Source organism: Symphodus melops, assembly GCF_947650265.1.
Source record: "Symphodus melops genome assembly, chromosome: 18".
In the NCBI taxonomy this organism is placed as follows: Eukaryota; Metazoa; Chordata; class Actinopteri; order Labriformes; family Labridae; genus Symphodus; species Symphodus melops.
Window position 1 is genome coordinate 15619452 of NC_136708.1, and position 21639 is coordinate 15641090.

At 38.1% G+C, this 21639-nt stretch overlaps 2 protein-coding genes across 2 annotated transcripts; one reads left to right on the forward strand and one right to left on the reverse strand.

The window, feature by feature from the left end:
* Window positions 1-3: 3 nt before the first annotated feature.
* LOC306839014 (cathepsin S-like) lies at window positions 4-2238 on the forward strand. The gene is made up of 8 exons (XM_079367478.1): window positions 4-99; window positions 428-549; window positions 770-892; window positions 1039-1188; window positions 1302-1523; window positions 1619-1784; window positions 1919-2021; window positions 2097-2238. The coding sequence occupies exons 2-8, from the start codon at window positions 430-432 to the stop codon at window positions 2194-2196; spliced, it is 984 nt and encodes a 327-aa protein (XP_079223604.1). The 5' UTR covers window positions 4-99; window positions 428-429; the 3' UTR covers window positions 2197-2238.
* Window positions 2239-2901: 663 nt separating this feature from the next.
* On the reverse strand, window positions 2902-20799 carry LOC306839011 (synaptic vesicle glycoprotein 2A-like). Its single transcript, XM_079367472.1, has 13 exons — window positions 20636-20799; window positions 15829-16566; window positions 14686-14866; window positions 13963-14114; window positions 13273-13406; window positions 13007-13096; window positions 12237-12344; window positions 11530-11618; window positions 11272-11436; window positions 11044-11177; window positions 7805-8011; window positions 7558-7717; window positions 2902-7025 (listed from the first exon to the last, which is right to left on the reverse strand). Exons 2-13 carry the CDS (start codon window positions 16433-16435, stop codon window positions 6842-6844), a joined length of 2211 nt encoding a protein of 736 aa, XP_079223598.1. The 5' UTR covers window positions 16436-16566; window positions 20636-20799; the 3' UTR covers window positions 2902-6841.
* Between the last annotated feature and the right edge of the window lie 840 nt (window positions 20800-21639).

A 21639-nucleotide genomic window follows, 5' to 3' on the forward strand; every position in this document is an offset into this window, starting at 1 on the left:
GTCATCAAGGTAGGAGGACTACTTTGTAAACCTGGCTTTGTGTCAGTGTTTTAGTCTATAATATTGGAATATAGGTCAAAGGAAAATGAGAAATACCTGGTAGGTAAGCAATCCTTTACAATTTTGACAAATTGTATCGTAACTTTGATCAACCAACATTTCTGTTCAAGTTAATTATAACTTACATTATGCTCTTAATGTCTTTCATGCAAGTGCAACAATGATTAAACCTTGACGTATAAAAATGTTTTGGTCAGTGTTTTTCCCCATGCTCCATAAAGGTAATTCAAATCAGCTGTTAAAGTTTAGTTTTGATGAAGGCTGCTGCAGCTGGCAAATATAAGCATGACTCAGGCCTTTAGTTTCATGTGGGACACTAACTTGGACAGTTATTGCAGAATTAAATGAATGTTTTTCCTTGATGCAGAGATGTTTTGGAGCGTGCTTTTTACAGTCCTGTGTGGCTTTGCTGCAGCCTCCACTAAGTCAGAACTGGATCCACACTGGGAACTATGGAAGAAAATGCATGATAAAGTGTATTCCCAAGAGGTGAAGTCTTTAATCTAACTCTGCTGAAATGTTCAGGTCTTTAAGCATTCAATCATGAATTAAACAATTAGCGACTAAACACTGTTTATGCGTGGAAATCCTATGCTAATATCCAATATACCTGTAAATCCAGGAGGTATGGGTTGGATTTGATAAACTGAGAAGTTAAGGGTAGCAGATTGGAGTACATTATTGCTTGTTTTTTTTTTTTTTCCCCCAGCTTGAGGAGCTTGGCCGCAGGCGAATATGGGAAGAAAACTTGGATATGATTAATGTCCATAACCTGGAAGCCTCTCTGGGTTTACACACCTATGAGTTGGCAATGAACCACCTGGGAGACCTGGTGAGTAGGCTAACAGTTTTATATTTCCACTACAACAAGTCGATGGCTTTAACAACGGCTACTTGACTTGGTTTTTTTTTTTTTTGTTTTTTTGCTTAGCAAGTTATCTGTTGTCTGATTTACTTATGAGAAACTATTGTTTGTAGACCAATGACGAAATCACTGGCACACTGCTGGGCACCGTTGTGCCCACTGATCTGGACAGGGTTTCATCCCATGGTACCAGGGTCAACAAGATTGTACCACAATCTCTGGACTGGAGGGATAAAGGCTTGGTAACTGATGTCAAAAATCAGGTGAGGTGGTAGTAGACGACACCCAAAAGACATGTGAATTGACATAAAGTTACCACCAGTTTTAATCAGATGCCAACTACTTTTAATCCATGTAACTTTTCTATCTCTTTAAGGGTTTGTGTGGTTCTTGTTGGGCCTTCAGTGCAGTCGGGGCTCTCGAAGGGCAACTTAAGAAGACCACAGGCGTCCTGGTGTCCCTCAGTCCTCAGAATCTGGTGGATTGCACCATAAAATATGGGAATAGTGGGTGTAATGGTGGTTTCATGACAAATGCGTTCAAATATGTCATTAGTCAAGGCATAGAATCTGACTCCACCTACCCCTACATCGGCAGCGTAAGCGTTAGACTTATGGTCTATTACTGTTTTGATAAACATGTTGTTTTTAATCCTGACTGCTGTCATTTCCTTGGACTTTGCTTTCTTTTCAGCGTGGTCAATGTAAGTATGACCCAATGCATCGGATTGCAAACTGCTCTGGCTATGCCTATCTACCAGTGGGAGATGAAGTTGCATTGAAGGCAGCTATTGCTGCCATTGGTCCCATTTCTGTAGCAATCGATGCCTCAAGACCAAAGTTCAGCTTCTACCGTCATGGTGAGCAGTTAAGCTTTAATGCTGCTTAAAAAACAACCCGGGTTCAATTGGGAAGAAAGTTTTTACACAAGGATGTTTGTAAATGTATTGGTTGAACCTGAACTTAGTTTTGGTTGTATTTCTGTGCTCCTCAGGTGTGTACCGAGACCACTCTTGCACCCGTAGTGTGAACCATGGCGTACTGGTGGTGGGCTTTGGCACTGTTAAGGGACAAGATTATTGGCTGGTCAAAAACAGGCAAGTATAGCACTAAAAGAAATGTCAATGCTAACTTGAGGTTTTTATTTTAATGAGTCTAAATTCCATTTGTAGTTGGGGCAAGAAGTATGGCGATGGAGGCTACATCAAGATGGCTCGGAATAGTGGAAATCAGTGTGGCATTGCGAACTATGCTTGTTACCCATTCATGTGATAAGAAAATGGTTGGTTTTTAAATAAATAGTTTGGACATCAACTTTTTGTCTTTTTGGCTGAAGAACTTACAAACTAATTTGAATCCTTGACGGTATAAAGACTGAATTTACCTAAATAACTGGCTGAAGAGGGCAAAATATTTTCAGTCTTGTGATAAGTGGCATGCTTCAGAAAGGAGTAGTTTCCTGAACATTTTTGACTGCACTTTATGAATAGACTCAACTACAACACAGACTGTTTGTATCCAGACTGAAAATGTGAATTTCTAAAGATCTGTTAACATGTTACCTGTAAGTTCACTGGCACAGCCTGGTGGTCATTTTCTTGAAGTTTGCAGTATGACATGTCTAGCCCACAAATTTTTGCTTTTCCATTGTTGGCATGGTGATTCAATTTTCAGGTTCGCACCATAAACAGTCCAGACCGAGACAAACATTTCCAATTTTAATGCGTTGTGTAAACCATGACAAGTTTTATTTTATCATAGAACTGAATGCTGACAATGCCACGAAAGTGTCAATGCCAGCATAATGAACAACTCTCACATAAAATACAGCACCTTTCAGCATCACTAAAATATTCTCAATATCCAGAAGTAATAAATACTGAATTTACCAAGGTTTTCAGTCATTTACAAAACACAAAGACAACGTACGATAGATTGTGTCTCATTGACTTTTTTTTTTTTTTTTTTTTGGACTTGTTTATCTTTTGTTCCACAATTTCCGAACTTGCACGTACAAACATCTACAGTTTCTACACACAGCACATTGATTTTGGAATTGAACTCACACTTAAGAGAACTTTTATTTCATAAATGGGTCAAACTGAAGAAAACGCAAACAGAAATCCCTTCAGTCCAAACTACAGTGAAGGATAAAGTTCTTTGCAGATGTAGTTATTTTCTTGCATGGTCGGCACTTCAGGACTGATCCCTCTTTAGACTTGTGTCCATCGTAATTCAAACTCATCTCGAATAAATGCTGTCACCGTGGATAGAACTCATACCAGTGACTTTATTGATGTTTATATATTCAGACTGAGTTCTACACTTAATGTTAAATAGTGAACTACATTTTGGACAGGAGTATCAATTAATCAAAGGTTGCTGTTTTGTAGGGTTGTTAAACCTTTTTCCTTCTGTGATTGGGTATACCTTTGATTTTCTTTGTTCTCAGTCAAAGATTGTGTCCACTTTAAATGCCTTCACTTTTTCCCTTTTAAACAGACATATGTACAAATACATTTGTCAAATTGTACATAGTTTATGCACTTTTTGGCTCGCTTTGCCTCAGTCTATTGCCTTTATCCGGCCAAATCTTGCACCTCTGGGACAAGACAAATTGCACAATTAAGAGTCCTCCTCAGATATTCAGGCATTTATATATATATTATAAAGGGCAATCTGGGTCCAAGGTAAACAAGGAGCACAGTCACCACTTGCTTTCAGAACACATACTCAAGTTTCACCAATTTTAACCCCACTTGATTAAAAACAATCACTGCAAGCAACAAATCTATGCCATCATACAACAGTGAAAACACTAGTTCTTGCTTTAGACAAAAACAGCTGGCATACAAGACGTCCAAAAACCTCAGACAATACAATACAAACATGCGTCACGATCCGTTGAATACAGAAGGATTAGAGGGTTAAGTCATTGTGAACTTCAGATGTGATCCATTACTGCATTTCTAAACAGAGACAGGCCTCTGAGACTGTCTTTCATTCATGGGCTTTGTATCAGCAAAAGAGCACCCGAGTCTTTTATGAAGAAAAAAACAATTAACTCTTCAATGCATATATTGCAGGTGTTTTTATCTTCTTGTAGTGTAAATATATTTCCGTGGTCCTACACTGAGCTGTATTTATCATGAAAATTAAAACACAGCAACAGAAATAAGTACAAAAATATGTAACAGGACAATTTCAAGTAACATGAACATCCACACATCCATACACACATTACAGATACATCCGGATAGTCTCTCTAACACAACGACAAGACATACTTGTTCATTAACTGCACAAAACAGCAACAGCATTTGACATAATCTAGATTTGACAGAATTAAAATAACAGTTCACCATTTGAGTAAATGTGTTTGTGTATACACCTGCGCCCTAAATATGAAGCTTTAGCTAGGAGATTATTAGCTTAGCTTGGCACAAAACCTGGGATATTCTGAACTACTGTTTACATTTTTACCAAGTCAAAGATATCCTTTATAAATGGGAATTCGAGGCTATTAAATCGTGGTTTGGTTTTTGGGGAGCTGTGTTCTATTCAATTTCTTCCAACTTTGTGACCTTTGGCTGAGCAGGTTAGCCGATTTCCCTTGTTCTGGTTTGTTTACTATGCTAACCTAATGACATCCTGACTTTGACCACATGCTAAGCAAGCAGGCTATGATATAAATAATTCAACTTATCAAAATGTTTAACTATTATATTGAAGTCTCTCTCTTCACACGAAAACACTTACATACACACATACAGGATGTCAGAAAACTCTTACTGCTAATGTCCATCCTCCTGAAATTTCTTTTTTTGAGTTACACTATGAGTCTGGCTAACCCACAAGCAACACCAAAACCTCTAACATCCTTAACAGTCTAACACACACACTCACACACACACACACACACACACACAAAGGCAAGCATGCTCTTCGAGAGGATGTCTTGAGGTCAAACAACACACTCCATAGAATGGGCAGCAGCAGCGCCCACGTTCTCACTCAGTGATTGTCAGCCCACATATTGACTTACACCTTTGGTGAAATGATACTGAAGTAGTGATATGTATCGATACTGGTAGTCATTAGCTTTCGAAGGATTCTGACAAATTCAGAGATTACTTATTCTTTCTGTGTGTTCTTTGCTGCAATTTCTCTTACAGTCCGATTGAGCAGTAACATACAGGAACACATTTATTGATACAATTTCTCTTCTTGGCACAAATAGATGCAATAGATGAAGAAAAGGAACCAGAGCCCTTGAAATTAAATAAGAGCCGTATTTTGTCATCTCTAGTATCCTTTTGTGTCATACTGACTGATCCATTTTTTTTACAGATGTTTTTACTTTTGGTCCCGGTTAATTTGTGCTTATGAGTAAGATAAAACAATATAATGACTTCTCGAGGGCATAAAACAATTTAAAAAAAGAAAAAGATTTAAAAATCTGACGACCCTTGGAAAAAATTGACATCTTAAAAAAATGTATCCTCAATGAAGAGCAGGCAAACTGCTTACAAAGGAAGAAGAAGTTGCAAGGTGTATAAAAAAAAGTAATTAACTGGACCTTAATTTAACATTTTCTGTCAGAGAAATGTTTGTGGTATTCAAATGACAAATCAAATAACTTTTTGGTAAATTACTTTGATACTAAGACTGATAAATGAAGCTATTGGATGGGGCAAGATGATAATAAAATATCCTGCATGTACAATTATTTGGTTGAGAGGTGCTAAAACACAATATCAGTTGTAAACATGGTCTAAAAAGTATACCACACCTGAGCTACTTCATGTATTAGTTATAATTCGTCAAAAATGTGTGACTGCTGTTCTGTACATTCTGCTGTTGGATCAGTAAACTATGGTTTGCACTGCTGCAATGAAATAAAGGAGTTCAAACAAATACATTAACGCTTTATCTTATCTCACATACTGTAACACACACGCAATCCCACACACACGACTTCGACTTCTGGCAACGTTTACACCAACAGTATCTGCTCTCACATTTACCACTGGAACAAAATCCATCCCCCAGACGTTCCTGTGTTTTTGCCGCAGTTGTATGGTTCGACAACATGGGATTAAAACATCAGTTTCACAATGAACATCAAGACGCTGGATCAAATTAGTTCCATTAAGAACAGAATGCCTGTCTGAGTGTCTGAGGTTATAAAGAAGAGGAGACGTGACTTATGCAGGGACATAAGAAACATTCAAGTTTCTCTTTCTGAATAAATCAGGCCTCAGTGGAATGTTTAGATCGTATTTGGTAGAAAATAAAAGCTCTCAGAAAGTCTAGCTTCAGAAGCAGGCAGTGGTCAAGAGTCAAGGGACTTTTTTTTAAAAGAATATATAATTTCCCCTGATTAAATTCACTTAATAGATTCTAAAATAAAAATATTATTTTAGTCTGGCTGTGAATGTGAAGTGAATTGTAAACACCACACTTAAGTAAAAACAAGCTCTAAAACTCAGTCAACAAGGCCATGGTCAGAATTGAAAACAATAAAATAAAAATAGATAAATTCTTTAATTTACATCTCTTTTCCCTCAATTATGTTTGAATTATGGATCTGTTGGCCCACAAAAAAATTCTAAAATATAGCATGCTATCCTTAGTTCCCACCACATTTTGTACTGCATCAACCCGTTGTAACACACTTTTAAAAAGAATCTGTAGCTTTTGTACCTGATAGTACCCTTTGTCTTGTCACTGTGGCTCTGTTAAGACTTTGAATGATGCAGTCCATATTTCAAAGGATTCTGGGCTAACAATGGAGATGGCAGTCTGTTCTGTTGGTGTGTGACAGGCAGCGCTGAAGCTCTCAGGGATGTTAGGGCTCTGGTTGTCAAACAACACACGCCAGCTGTGCTCTGCTGCCCACTGCTGGTCGTGTCTTTTATTGCAACACTTGGCCTCGTGTTTCAGGTAACTTTGTTGCAAGGAAACTACCTGCAGCCAGAGCACCAGCAGCAAATAAGATGGGTACGGCCTTGGTGATGCCCACGAATGACTGGAAGATGCTGATGCCCAAGACGGCAGCCAGCTTACAGAGAGCGTTCAGGAAACCAAAAGCTGTGGTCCTGAACACACGGAAATAGACACAAAACATGATCATATTTAAGAGATTCAGCAACTAATACAAACAATACTCATTATTAGTTTCCTCATCTAAATGGATCTGCACTCAGAGTGTCACATTACTGTTTTAAAACATACATAGTCTTACTTTTCTACACCTTCTCTTTTGTAATTTATAGATCAGAGCAGTTCAAATAGGAGGTAATGGTAAAAATTAAAAAACGCACAACTGATGCATAGGCAGGTCTTATTGCTGCCTTTATCGACTTAAAGACACAGTAGATTCCATTGAATCAGTAAAACAGCATTTGTGAAGTAACTTCTTACACTTAACAGCTTCTTCAAAAAAAGAGTGGTGCTTCCCTTTGCTGGATGTGCACCAAACAAAAGTATCTACTTGTACTATCTGTGCTCCTACAGTAAGAGAAAAGTGTGGTTTAACTGAATATAATACCATAACCATTATTAAATTGTTTTCAGGATTCAACAAAAGGTCAAACTTTAAACTTTGTGTTGTTGTGTTGTTCATGTTACCTTTTATCTGAGGGGTAGAGCTCCACAGTGATCACATCCAGAGCGTTCCACGAGGCGATGCTGATTCCTCCAAACAGACATAAGAGGGCAATCATCCCTGACTCACTGTTTCCAAACATCAGGAAGAAACAGCTGACACAAGAAATGACACTGGAACCGGCTGTATAGAGGCAAAAGATAAAGTCACGTGAAATAAACAGCCTTCATGGCCATGAGTGAGTTAACCACAGTCATTGGATTTACCCACCGAGCATCCTTAAGCGCCCAATTTTGTCCATTAATAGAGCTGACACGATGTTGCCAGGCAACACAGCCAATGTGCCAAGGAAGTTGACAAAGTAAATCATGTAGGCATTGTTGAAGTCATCGCTGAAGTCGAGTATGCAGCCTTCTTTGTTGTGCAGAAATGTGCTGTTGACAAGTTTACAGTCGACGAACCTGTATTTGAACAAATCTGAAAAAAGAGAAAAAGGATCAAAAGTCATTTCCCTGTTATATAAAATATCTAACGAGGAATTGACTGACATACCGCAAGAAATGTCATTTTTAAATGCAAAAGAGAAAAAATCTGCTTCCGTTTTAAGTGCCCTTTAATTGTTGATTGAACAATCATTCCACAAGAGTGAAGTGTTTTCTGACTAAATTAACTTAAGCAGTGACAGAGAACTTGTAGAAATCTTCTTCTTGGTTTCAGAGGTGCTGCTTGTCAACAGGCAAGGCAGGCAACTGCTTGGGGCTCCAAGCCAGTAGGGGGCCCCCCAAACGGCAAACTTTAAACTACAGCATTGCCTCAAAATGTGAACATTTTGCAATGACAGTAGGAAGCCTGCTTTATTGGGCCCCATCTGACAGCACTCAGTATCAAGGCCCTGATAAGCTTTGCAGCATTTCTGTGAAAACCAAAATCTATTAATGAAGGAAAAGGAAGAGGTGTTATCGGTCTGGGAAACAACAATAAACACTAGTTGTAGGGGCTCCCAATGAGTTTTTGCCAAGGACCCCAACAGACCCTAGAATCGCCCCTGCCTGGTTTTACCTCTCAGACAAGGCAGGGTTAATGAAAGAGGATTGATAACAAGTATATTATAATCTAAGATAAAATAAGATGATCCTGTATTGACCCACCAAGTGGGGAAATTCAAGTGTTGAAGCAGTAAAAAGGCAAGAAAAGGAGTAGGCATATGATATACAAATAAAATAAGAATAGGAATAAAATGACAATACAACTATCATCCACAGTAGTTAGTATAAAGTAAATTATATACCCATAAACTGCCAAAAAAAATAAACTATACAGGACATTCTGACATGGTGCGCAGTAAGTGGTAAGTTAAAATCAAAGTGAGCTGTAATCCACTTTGTCTGACACCTCCTAAGACAGCAGTAATAGGCATTAAGTATTACTATTTGGAATCAATCAATCTTGCCTATCCCCAAACCTTTCAAACCATTCTGCATGAATTATTCGGTTCCAGAAATCATGAACAGAGGGGATTGAATAATCAAGAAACAGGACATTTGTACAGAAACCACACAACCAAGACAGCAGCTGTTTTTAATCAAAATTCCTTTCAGGCAAAAAACTAAACATTAAAATGCATCCATCACTGGGAGCTTTTCATAATAAAATTACAGGACAAATGTAAAAACGGTCTGCAGCAGTCTCTCTGTCTCTCAACACCAGCTTTAATCGAAGTTAAAGCTCTCTTTCTCCCTTTTCTGTTTTCACTTTCTGCAGCTGCACAAACTGTACCGCTCGATTTTCTGATGACACCGCTGAAAAGCATCCATACCAATAACTAATAACAGCTTTTTGAAAGGGTGACAGACATAAAAGAGCTGAATAATCACAAAATGAAAAATGCAAACAATGACATTATTCCTGCTGGAACAAAGGATGAGATGATGCTGTAAGAGGTTAAGATTAAAGTCTTGTGTTGGCAGCATTTGAGCGTCTTTTCAAATTGAATCTGACATGTTGATCAAGCAGGAACCAAAACCATAAACTACAGCTTGAACACAAACAGTTTTTTCCTTCTTTTTATGTACTTTTTAGTTCAAATGAGCACGTAAAAATAATGACATAAATGACATTATCTTTGCATGTCAGTTTGTGTCATTCCCAAATCTGTTTTCTTCCTAATGATGAAGCTTTGTCTGGACCATGTTTATGTTGCTATAGCAACAATTCTGCAGCAAGGTAACCCCGGGATACTGGCAACAGATTGTTTCTATGGTTGCAGTCCAGCTGAACAAATGCGTTTAATCTTTTCTCTATTTTTACTTCACGTCATAACAAAGTTGTTTAAATTCATGTTTTATATCTAATGATGAGCCCTGTTGACTTCAAAGCTGCATGTGTTACACAAGTTTTGGTGATTTGCTGTTTGTCTCGGATTTACATCACTTTAAAAAGGCCCAAATTGACATTTGAGATGAATAATAATCCCCTCAACACCACATAGATTGTTCAAGTGTCTTATTATCTATTGCTTTGGTCTCATGGCTTGCAACATCAGTGTTGCACCAATCAGCATTGTTCTGATAAACAGCATGCACTTGTTTCAATCATGATAAAGCCACTGTAGGGAGCATGTCTGCAGCAGATAGACACAGTATACTGATATTTAGTACGAATAGTGAAGTGTTTGGCATTATTATTGTGTAAACACAATAATGAGAGGGTTTGCCTGTCTGAACACAATAATAACGAGCAGTTCAACATAACTATGCTCACTTACACAAATGTCATTCCAGTCTGTGTGTTGCTGAATTAAAGTCAATGTTGCAACCTGTTTATTGAATTTGTAAATAAACACATAAGTGCCACCAACTTAAAAGTGTTCAGCTTGTTCTCCTGTCTTTAGTCAAAGAGAAATGATGATGCAGGTTTATGTTTAACATTTTAGGGTTGTGAACTTTTGATATAACTTTAGATATAATGTAGACTAAACCTTGCACTCATTGAGTTTTCAAAGGGAATCTAACAGTTCTGCTTGATATTTTCTTTGCTGAAATATACTGAAAATAAGCCATTAGCAACTTTAAAGATCTCAGTTTGGTTTTCTTTGGCAGCTTTTAAAAAGTGATGCCATTTGGGTTTTGGACTCACTTTTAAAGAATTTCAAACAGCATCATGACAGAGGGTTTGACTTAGCTTGTTCTTTCTTTGATTTAGCACTTGAGTAGATGTATCATCTTTAGCCAATGATGGCTTCAGTGACTGTATACCACAAACTCAGCAAAGACAGGAGAAAACTGATTCCTCCTCCTGTGACACAAACTGATGGGAGGTGGACACTGTTCCAGTTTCTCCTGGAGAATGTGAATCAACACCCAATTTCATGAAGAAATATCAATTCAAATGCAAAGTTTTTCATTACGATTATGTCAAAATCATTTGAAGCCCTGTTTGACGAACCCTGTAAAACTGAATACACATCATGATCGAATGCGCACACACCACTATTTTACAATCATATTTACCTGTATTATAGAACAAACTTGCAACAAAAGTGCAGTTTCTGAAGAAGGTGTGTGTGGAGGTGATGTCCTCAAAGTAGCACTCCTCAAACACAGAGTCCTCAAACACCATTGACTTCATCTTCAGGTTCAGGAACCTAGAGAATGGGTCACGGGTTACATTTTATTCTTTATATATGAAACGTGAATCTATTTTGAGGCTCTGTTCTATTAAGCTCACTAAACATTTACTTGTCATTGAAGTAGTGTCCTTGGCGATGGATTTGGTTTTCCAGGGTGAAGTTAAAGGTGACATGCTCCACTCGCTCCTTAGTGAAGGTCTTTGTGCGTGATTCATATTCCTGCCTCTGAATGTACTTGATCATGTCTGGGAACCACACCGTCAGTCCATAATAGCTGCAGAGTTTTCACAGTGAGGACAGATCAAATTAGCCTTAACAATGAATGTGATTCCTCCAATAGCCAATGTTTTATGAGTCTTTATCTTACCTGAAAGACATAGTGAACCAAACAGCCATGAGCATGAAAGTAGTCCGTTTATACTCTGGGCTGAAACACGCAAGAATGTTGTTCTTGATCTGCAACATGTAAACAAAAAAATGTTTAACGTTTAAACTCATCTAACATATTTTACCTGTGAAAATGTTGCATTTGCTCTTCCTTTAATGCTATGTTCTTTCATTACAGATTTATGAACTGAAAAAGGCAACTTTCACAACTCCATTTGTTTTGCATGTAACTGCTTAGTCCCTAACATGTGACTATGCATTTTTATATGGGCAGCTTGACATGCTATAATTTTATGTTTTCACAGTTTCACAAAAAAAGAGGAATGTTTCTTTAATTTCTTTAATAATTTTCTCTTACACCAGGTCAAGAGGTGAACATAATTAATAGTGAAATTGCTGGCCTTGCTTCCACCCACACCTTCATCCTTGCTGCTCATTTACACAAATTCAAACTCCGCTGAGAGTTTTTATGAGTGTGCCCACAAGCATTAGAGGACATAATTTGATAATGTATCGTTAAAGAAGCAACTATCTAAGATCTACAGTGTTTGTTTTACATCATGTTTTAAAAAAAAATTAGCAACAGATTATGTTCAGATAAAAAAAAACTACCATTTGCTGAAATAAAAAAAAACAGGTTTACTGGGTTACTGGTTTATTACTTTGACTTTGGAGGATTGCACTCACCTGTTGGGAGAGGCTCATAATCTTCAGCCGGTAACGTTGCCAGATGGGAGTGTCAGTGCCAGTGTCCACCAGCTCATCCATCTGTTTCACCGTCTTAATTGTGGTGACCTTGGATGAAAGAGACAGAGGTGCTTCAGATGCTAACTCCAGTCAGATGTCAGAGAAGGAATCTTCATGAGAATCAAAAGGTTTTGACAAGTGACATATCTGAAAAGGTTTTTAGGGGGGTGTCAGTGGAGAGTGGTCCCATTGTACTGAGGATGTAGTCCTCGAAATGGGCGGCTCGGGTTTAAATCAGATGGCTACTTTCTGGCATTGCATGCCATTCCCCACTCTCTCACTCCAATTTGAACTCTATCCACTGGCCTGTCTCTCCAATAAAGTAAAAAAAAAAAAAAAAGGAATCTTAAAAAAAAAAAAGATTTCCTTGAAGTCTTCTTCCTGTGTATCCTGCATAGAGCATTATGCCCAAAATGGTGATGCTTTACCACTTTACCCTGGGCCTTATAATTAGAGTCTCTGAAAAATGTTTGACATGATTGAGTCTTAAAAAAAAGAAGTTTAACTTATTCATTTATTAGAGTTAGTAAATCAATGAGAGAATCCTCTTATGCTCACACAACTCCTTTTTAACTAAAAAAGTGCAAATTTGAAATTATTCCAAGTGTTGTATCTTTAATAGTGTGTTTTCTCTGTGTCACTTTGAATTGTTTTTATGTCAACACTTTTAAATTTCAAAGTAGATGTTATTGAGATACAGATATACTTACAGAAAACACCTTCTCTGGGTGTCCCTTTGCACGCATATTTGTGTCGTGAACTTGCTTCAGAATCATCCAGCCTTCGTCATGTTTGCCATTCTGTTTGAAAAAAAGAACACAATATATTGTGAAAATTGTTAATATTCTTCATGAATAATTGTATCCCCTTTAATGAAAAAAATCAAAGGAAGACAAATCTCTCTCAAGACTAAGCACATTAAGCTTTGGTTTTTGTCTCAGTGATAACTTGACACTTGACATTCATGTGTGCTAACCTCCAAGTAGAAGCGTGGGCTCTCTGGCATGGCACTGAGGGCAGCGATGGCAGCAACAGAGGGAAAAGCGCACACTAAAACAAACACACGCCAGCTGTGGAACTGATAAGCAGAGCCCATCTGGAAACTCCATCCTGTGGACCGAGAACACAAAACAACCAAAAGAAATGAGCTCACACTTTACACTTTACCCTACAAACATGATTCAAATCAATAAGGTCAGTCAAGAGTTTATTTAATTTGATGTGACACAGAATGAACCATGTTCTTGTTTTCTTGCCTCCAGGGAAGTCAAAGGTCAGCCTCAGTGCAGTGGGTCTCTGAGAAGATGTTTTCGGGCTAACCAGCTTATTGCCTGCATAGTTTCACCAACGAGCTTATGCTGACATGTGCTTATTCGCTTTCTAGAAATGATTTCCATGAGAGGACTGAAAATGCTTTCACTTTTGTCTGATTGTATACAAATCTGTATACAGCAAAGTTAAGCTAAGCTAACTATTTAGAGCCTTATATTTAAAATCTCCACGTGATTGTGTGATATACATTTCACCTAACTCTTGGCAAAAAACAAATAAGCATATTTCCAAAAGTGCTGAACTATGGCTGTGATTGAAGACCAAAATGAGGAACATTAGCTAGCTTGGATTGCTAACTCACAATCTCAGAGAGGGTTTCTTCTTCCTTACTTACCATAATGTGGGATTATAGCCCAGGCCATGGCAGATGCATATATTCCCCCGATCATCCAGAACATGCAGAGCCAGCTGAGGTGCTCACCACGTTTCTCTTGGGCCAGAAATTCAGAGTAGAATGAAAACACGATGGGAATTGAGCCACCAATCCTGTAAAGATCAGAAACCAACTAAGATGAACTGTTTCATGTTTTTCAACAGAAATCAAAGAGACACACACTATATGAATTACATTCTCAGATTCTTAGCATTTTAGGCGGTATATCTGTGCATCTGTTCCTGGAGGTAAAACAAGAGTAACACACCCTGAATTTTCATCTTCCAATCTTTACTTAATACACTGTTATTTTTTTGGGCCCTAAAATTTGAAATATATTTTTCTGTACCCTTAATCATCTTGATGTAGCATGAATTTACAGCCATTCTGTGAGAAAGTCTGATTGGACTTCAATAAGATTTTCACTGTTTCAATTTGCCACTTCACCAAACCAGAGAAACTAAAATTTAAAATGTCATGGCTCTAAAGTTTTAAAATGTTCTATATGCCAGTAGATAAATGAAAACAGGAAATTTACTAATAGTCCAGTTACACTTAAAATTGGGCAGTCAGCTTTTACAATAAAGAATACATGTATTGTAAAGTGAAGCGATTAACAAATCAGAGCAGGATAAGTGACCCAAAAATTTTAAAATTACATTTTACACAAAGTTTTCAATTTACCCAACACCTGAGAGGAGCCGGCAAAACAGAAAGGTGCTGTATCCCTGGACAAAAGAGGAGAAGAAGGAAAAGATACTGTTGATGGAGAGAGAGATGAGAAGAGACTGTCGACGGCCTATCCGGTCAGCCATAGCCCCCCAGAGGAAGGCCCCCACCATCATCCCAAAGTATACAATCAGACCTGTGGCAAGAGAGAGAGAAGGGCACACAATCTCATTGTTATTTAAATTATTTTTAAAAGTTGCCAAATTAAAATGTAAACACCTGTCATTTCATCTTCATGCCTGTTATACTGTCAGTGTTATTGCATTATTGGCTTTGCACATGTAAACTTACTCTTCTGCAACTGGCCCTTCAAGACATGCAGGAAACAGTTCAGTGATTGAGAGCAGTCGTGCTCAGGGTTTTTTAACTTTCAAAAGATCATTATTTGTAATTTTTTTCTTAATGCAAACAAACAACAATGCATAAATGAAGTTATTTTTTTATCCCAACCCTCGAGATACATCTATAAATCTCAATGACACAATGTGTAGAGTCCCGATGTTCATAATGAGGAAAGTGTTCAGATAAGTCTCATTTGTTATTAATATTTGTCCTCAATAACAACATTGTATTAGGCTTTTCAAACAATATTACGAGTTGTAAGTAGAATTAACTGTAGTAGGTTTTGGTTTCTAGACAATCCAGGCACTCGTGTGTGTACCTGCAGATACATAACATAAGAAGTTAGCAATTTAAACCTTCAATTGACTGGAGGCTGGAGAGTGCATCCCAAGTAACTTGAAGTGTCGAGTACGAGTATTTTCTATCAATACACCAATACATCAATATGCTGATGACACCCTACTTATTGTTGGCAATACTCTGCAGCATATGTCACTTCCAATCAAGAAAATGCTTAATGTAACAACATGAAAAAAAAGAGTCCAAAATTAAGATGTTAGCAACCGCTTTTCAGCGCCTTTTAGATCAATTTTGACTTCAGTGTACACCTGATAATGGTTTATTTTGGTTGGCATATGTTTTGTTGAGTATGCTAAACAATTACAAGCAAACTCTTAGGACAAGGAATAAAAACTACTAAAAACAGAGCCTGTTCAGCAGAAGTAGAGGACATAATAGCATGTAAAAGTATCTCACCCAACATGCTCTTGTTAGGTTCAGACAGGCACATATCCTTCTCAGCGCTGGGCAGCACGAACCCAACCACAAAGATCTCCACACCATCCGCCATTAGAGCCAGCCCCAGCACAAAGTACAGGGTCCACTGAAATTTCCCGTGACCACACTCCTGTAAAATGGTCTCGTACTGCTGAGCTAGCTCCTCCTGGTCCTTCCTCCTCTCTGCCTCAGACACTCCGATGTCTCTAAACTGCTGAGCGTCAGCCCTCACTGATCCTGGACCTCCTGCAAGGCTTCCCTTTCCTGACTCTGCCCTGGGAATTCCCTGGTACTCGCCCTCGTAGATCTCATCATCTTCATCGTGACCCTCTGTGGAGTCACTGTGGCCGCCCTCTTCATCGTTGGCCGCCTGACTGTCTCCACGGTAATAGCCTCCATCCTGGCTGCCCTGTGTGGGGTAGTCATCATCATCCTCTTCGAAGCGGCTATAGGAGCGTTTGCTGTACTCATCGGTCACTCGATCAACCGAACGGCCAACCTTCTTACTGGCTTGTCGCTTGACTTCTTTGGCAATGTCTTTGGCACCTTTTATAAAGGCAGTCCGGTTTTGGTAGCCTTCCTCCATTTTTGAAGAGGTTCGGCAAATGTAAAGGCGGTCAAAGGTTAAGTGGAGAAACCACCTGTTTTAATTAATGAATCTATGCCACAACGATCCAACAAGGTGACTGATTTGAATGTAAACAGGTTTTCTTATATCTGTGGAGAAAATTAAAAAAAATTAATGAGACAATTTTTTAAATGTTTTTAAAATTATTCTTGCACGTAGCTGGAGGATTAAGGTAAAAAATGAAGCATTTGACAGACGTTTAGAAACTGACACATCATATTACTGGTGACATCTTACAACAGATTACCTCGTAGACCTCTTGTCTGATGTTGGTGTTTATGTTATGTAACATTTGAGTCGATTCAATTTACTACAACAGACACAAAATGACCAATCAGAAGAAAAAAATGCTACAAGGGCTCAAAGAATCTCAGCACACAGCCACAACAAAGAGTTGAAACGAGAGCTGAGAGAGAGACAGAAGAGACCTTAAAAGGGAAGCAAGTAGGAAGGAAGCTTTTAACTGACCCCAAAGAGAAAAACATGATTACAAAGACCACAAACTACAATGTATCTGACTTTGAAGAGATTATAAAAAGGCAAAAAGAGAGAAACTGGAACATTAAGATAAACAAAACTATCACAAACAGACCAGAAAGACATTATAGAGACCGAAATGTGCTTCAAAGAGGCACAAAATGACTTCAAAGAGGCAAAAAAAAAATGGTGCCGTGTCCAGTCATTTTGTCTTCAGCTACGGTGTCTTACCAAAGCTGAAAGTGTGTGTATCTCAATAAATTCATCCATGCCTATCCCTCTCCAGACGTGTTTTGGACTTTGAACTAATCCATCTTCTTTTGAAATTCAGCTAACTAAACCACCCAATGATGTATTTTATATCAGCCTACACCTGTTGCATTTCTATCTCAGGCCACTGGCGCTTGCTGCTGAGTCACAGGTGGCTTGAGAAATAATTACAAGGGTGAGACATGTAGTCTGGAAGAGTGAGGCTGATTTTTACTCGATGTAACTTGGTGCAGAAAACGCTTCATTTAAAGTTCTCGGTGAAAAGCTGCAATCCTACCCATGATATTAATGTAATGTGACTGAGAAAGTGTTTCAAAGGATCGGACAAATCAAAATCTCAGAAATGCCTTTTCTATCACAAAAATATATCTTTTTCATGATTTCTGTTAACGACTGCACACAAAAACCTCCATTGAAATCTGAACTATTGAAAAGTGTAGTCAACTCAATGTGACATTGGACAAGAACATATTTACAATATTGGAAGAAACCATGATGGATTAATCAAATGAAGCTATACAATGTTCCTGACAAAACTAATGATTAAGAGGAGCTGTGAGTGAAAAAACAAATGAGTCCTGAAATTGATGGAAAGAAAGTTGATATATTTAATTTTTTTGTTGCGGAATCACTTCTCATTTTAAGAGAAGAACATTTATAAGTCACTGACTTGTGTAGTTCACTTATACTCACATCTGTTTATATTAAGACACTGTGAGCCTCAGGTCAATGTGCAATAACACATGACACTTTGATTTGGCGGTGTAGGGGAAACAGCAGAAAGAATGAAATACATCACAGATAAGGCTCACTTCCTGTTTGAAAAACGGACAGAGCTTTAAATGTCTGCCTGATACAGGGTGCAAAAACAAGTCAAGGGTCAGACTGACTGAAATCTGACATTCTTTGGTGATATTTTTTCTTAAACTTAATGTTTTTTGTAATGTGTAATTCCCCAGACAATGGTCTATACAACTTTAAATCTTTCTCTGCATTCCTACTGTAAATCGTAATGACATTTGATTGAACTTCCTTAAGATATCTTTTTAATCTACAAGTCCACATTAAGTCTGAAAGAAATAATCTCAGCCTTTAAAACTGCAACTTTTTTAATTGCACAATAGCAGAAGTGATCGTAATGTCATTTAAATCAATACATACTTTGTAAATGGTAATAAAAGTATTTTCTGAATATAAGTTGATTCTTGTTTGTTTAGTGGTGTTGTTGACTTGCGAAGCCCTGCTAGCTGCTAAGATGCACAATATAAAAGGTTCAGTAAGATGGAGTGTAGATTCAAATGTTTATAGATAATGAAGTTAGCTCCGACATTATTTATTTTCCAATATCTCTATTGTGTACATTGCAACATAACCCCCGGTCATAAGATCCTTCTGTCAGCGAGTCGAGCAGATTTACTGGCACTGATTTAAGGAGCCCCGCTGGCCTGGTCGACGAAACTGTGGGTCTCTAACCTAATAATATCCTGGACTCAAGCACTAACAGCCCTGCAATTACTGTCTCCTAACAAACACACCAGTCTGGAGAAAACAAGGAAACATCAAGAAAGCAGAGTTTGGTGACGCTACTTCAAACACATGAAAGTTTCCCTGCACAGGGGTTTTAGGTCTCATAGTTAAAGGGGAAAGTAGCGAAGCACAGTGTGTAAAAACAACATATTTCATCACCTATTAGCAACCAACATATCAGCTAATATAAGCAATCAATAACTTTGCAAACAGTATAGCCCAGCATTAGCTAGGAATTTACTATTCATAGTAGCCTATATAGAACAAATATATGATGAGGTTAGGTTAGCTAGTTATCTGTAATATTTTCTAAAAAGTGACTGTGTGTTAATATCAGCTGTTCTTTGTTTGTAGCATAGACTGTAAATAAAAATAGTGTTATGTACAGTCTATGGCTGGTTATCAAACAAGTTGTATTTACTTGATTATTGGGCCCAATCTTCTTACTGATTGTCACTATGCTCTTTTCACAGTTTCTTATCACTAAAAAGATTGTGACGTTGTAATGATTGTAAGAATTTGAGCTTTCCACCATGAATGACACGTCAGAGGGATGTGGCTGCTGTGTGCTCAATGTAGCACGAGTGCTTTCCTTCCCATGCTAAATAATAATGTGTACTGTGAGAAAGGCTGATACTAATAAAGTGCTGATTGTTTGGTCATTATTCTAGTATTTTAAATTTATTGTGTTGTATTCAACTGTTTTTCCTATCATGACTTGTCAAAAGATGTTTGAACGATGTTGAGAGAGAAGCGCCAACATAATAATCTTCGAATAAATTGCATCAAAGATTGGAGGGTTTAATGTAGCCTATAGACAGACAGACAGACAGACAGACAGACAGACAGACAGACAGACAGACAGACAGACAGACAGACAGACAGACAGACAGACAGGAAACACCTACACTCATTTATTATAATTCAGAGTAAGACCCTCCAAAAAAGCGTGTCTTCACATCGCAGCCTTTCTAAAGGCAGCAAAGACACTCTTCTCGATTCTTCACTGTTGTCAACTTGACAGCACCATGCAGCCATGCAGCCATACACCCTGTCAGTGAAGAAGAGCATGCAGGTCTGAGAATGAGGAAGAGAAAGGGCTAAAGGCCTATTATTGCTCCCTGGCTTAAGCAAGCCTTTCAATGTTTTGCTTTTTTCCCCTCCCCCTCCATTCAAAAATCAATCAGCATCAGTTTACCATTTCCTTGCTGGCTGAGCACAGCTAATAGCCATCACATGCACCCCTATGATATTAAAGCACCAGATTTTTGGATCAGTCATGAGTTTGCGTTATGAATGACAGGCACAGGTGGAGATAAGAGCATATAATAGAAACAAAAAAAATCTTTGAAAGCAGTATTTTCAGCTTATTAATATGCATTCAAATGTATTAATTTTCAACATAGTTAAAATATGAGCATATGTTATTGGGTTTAATCTCTTACAAGGTTCGTATTAGACGCTTTTAATCAAGACTGCTTCAAATAAGAAAACATTAAATCAGCCAGTCGTTAAAATCATCTTTATTGGTGTAAAAGAAGAGGGCCTTATCGCTAACTGGCCAATTTAAACAAATGGCCAGATTAATATTAATCTGTCACAAATGCCAGCCGATAGTGTTTCCTCGTCTGCTTCCTGACATCTGCGTTCATTCTTAGAAATCTCACTGCCAACAGCTTGTCACGACTTGGATTAGATTATAGAAAGGCCCGCGTCTCGATTCACAAAATCGATCTTAATTGCTGTGTGAAGCAAACGGTAGAACACACCCATCGTCTCTTGCACTGTGATGTCTTAATGCTAAAAGAATAAACACACACTATAACACGCCGTCAGTCCTTTTAAAACATGCCGATAAATGTAGAAGATATTTTAAAGGCTCACCTTTTCTCCCTGCGCGGTGCTCCCTCTTCAGATATGGGGATGAGGAGGAAGATGAGGATGATGATGCGTACGCGGCTGTCGCTGTGAACCGAGTGATGATGATGAGGATGCTGCGCGGTTTGGAGAGAAACCCACGCCATCCACACACACTCAGTGATGTGCATGGGGGTCCCCTCCCCCCATGCAAACCTTCACGAGCGCACGAGTACGTTAACGCCTTCATATCTGGAGGGTTTTTTATTTATCCCGGAACATTTTGCGCACTTTAGCATCCGTATCCCCCCTCCAGCTGTGTGCCTCGAACGCCAGTATTTTGTACTGTTATGGGATTTAGATTCAATTTTTGCAAATGAGAGGGCTATACTGTATGTGCATTCAGTTTAAAGAAACACCGAATTCATCCAATTTCCCCTGCATATGCATCTCCGCTGGCATATGCACAAAAAAAACCTTACTTTCACAGATTTTATTTTCATCAAACATGAATTGCGTGCACAAATCGCACGTGCAAGCGCACCTGACTCCTGTTGCTATGCCAACCACTTGCCATATTCTTGATCCTTTCTGCTGCATCAAAATGAAGAAACGTGGACTTTCTCACGACTGCACCATTCAAAAAAAAAGGATGTTCAGAGTAATATGTCGTTTTATTTTTCCTCTCACAACCAGTTATCTTTTTGTATTTGTGTACCAATTTTGGGGATGGGTATTTATAGCTTGTAATAAACTGCATACAGATAACAGTTTTAATGTTAATTAAATCTTTAATGTAGGGGAAAATATGTATAAATTGAGCACATTTCTAGGATAAAAATACTTAATACTTTTGATTCTTAGTTATTAATATATAGTGTTAATGACACGTCTAAGCAGCTTATTAAGTTATTAAATAGCTGATCTAGCAAGGGAAGATAAGATGTGTTCTTTGGATTCTCACCAAATCTCAAAACATCAGGAGGATATTTTATTATGAATTTATGATATTCCCAAATAACTTTGCTTTC

Coding starts and splice junctions, on each gene's coding strand:
- LOC306839014 (XM_079367478.1), top strand. CDS start 430: ATGTTTTGGAGCGTGCTTTTTACAGTCCTGTGTGGCTTTGCTGCAGCC. Junction 893..1,038: donor TGAACCACCTGGGAGACCTG/GTGAGTAGGCTA, acceptor TATTGTTTGTAG/ACCAATGACGAAATCACTGG. Junction 1,189..1,301: donor TAACTGATGTCAAAAATCAG/GTGAGGTGGTAG, acceptor TATCTCTTTAAG/GGTTTGTGTGGTTCTTGTTG.
- LOC306839011 (XM_079367472.1), bottom strand. CDS start 16,435: ATGGAGGAAGGCTACCAAAACCGGACTGCCTTTATAAAAGGTGCCAAA. Junction 11,178..11,271: donor GGACACTACTTCAATGACAA/GTAAATGTTTAG, acceptor CCCATTCTCTAG/GTTCCTGAACCTGAAGATGA. Junction 7,026..7,557: donor CTCTACCCCTCAGATAAAAG/GTAACATGAACA, acceptor CCGTGTGTTCAG/GACCACAGCTTTTGGTTTCC.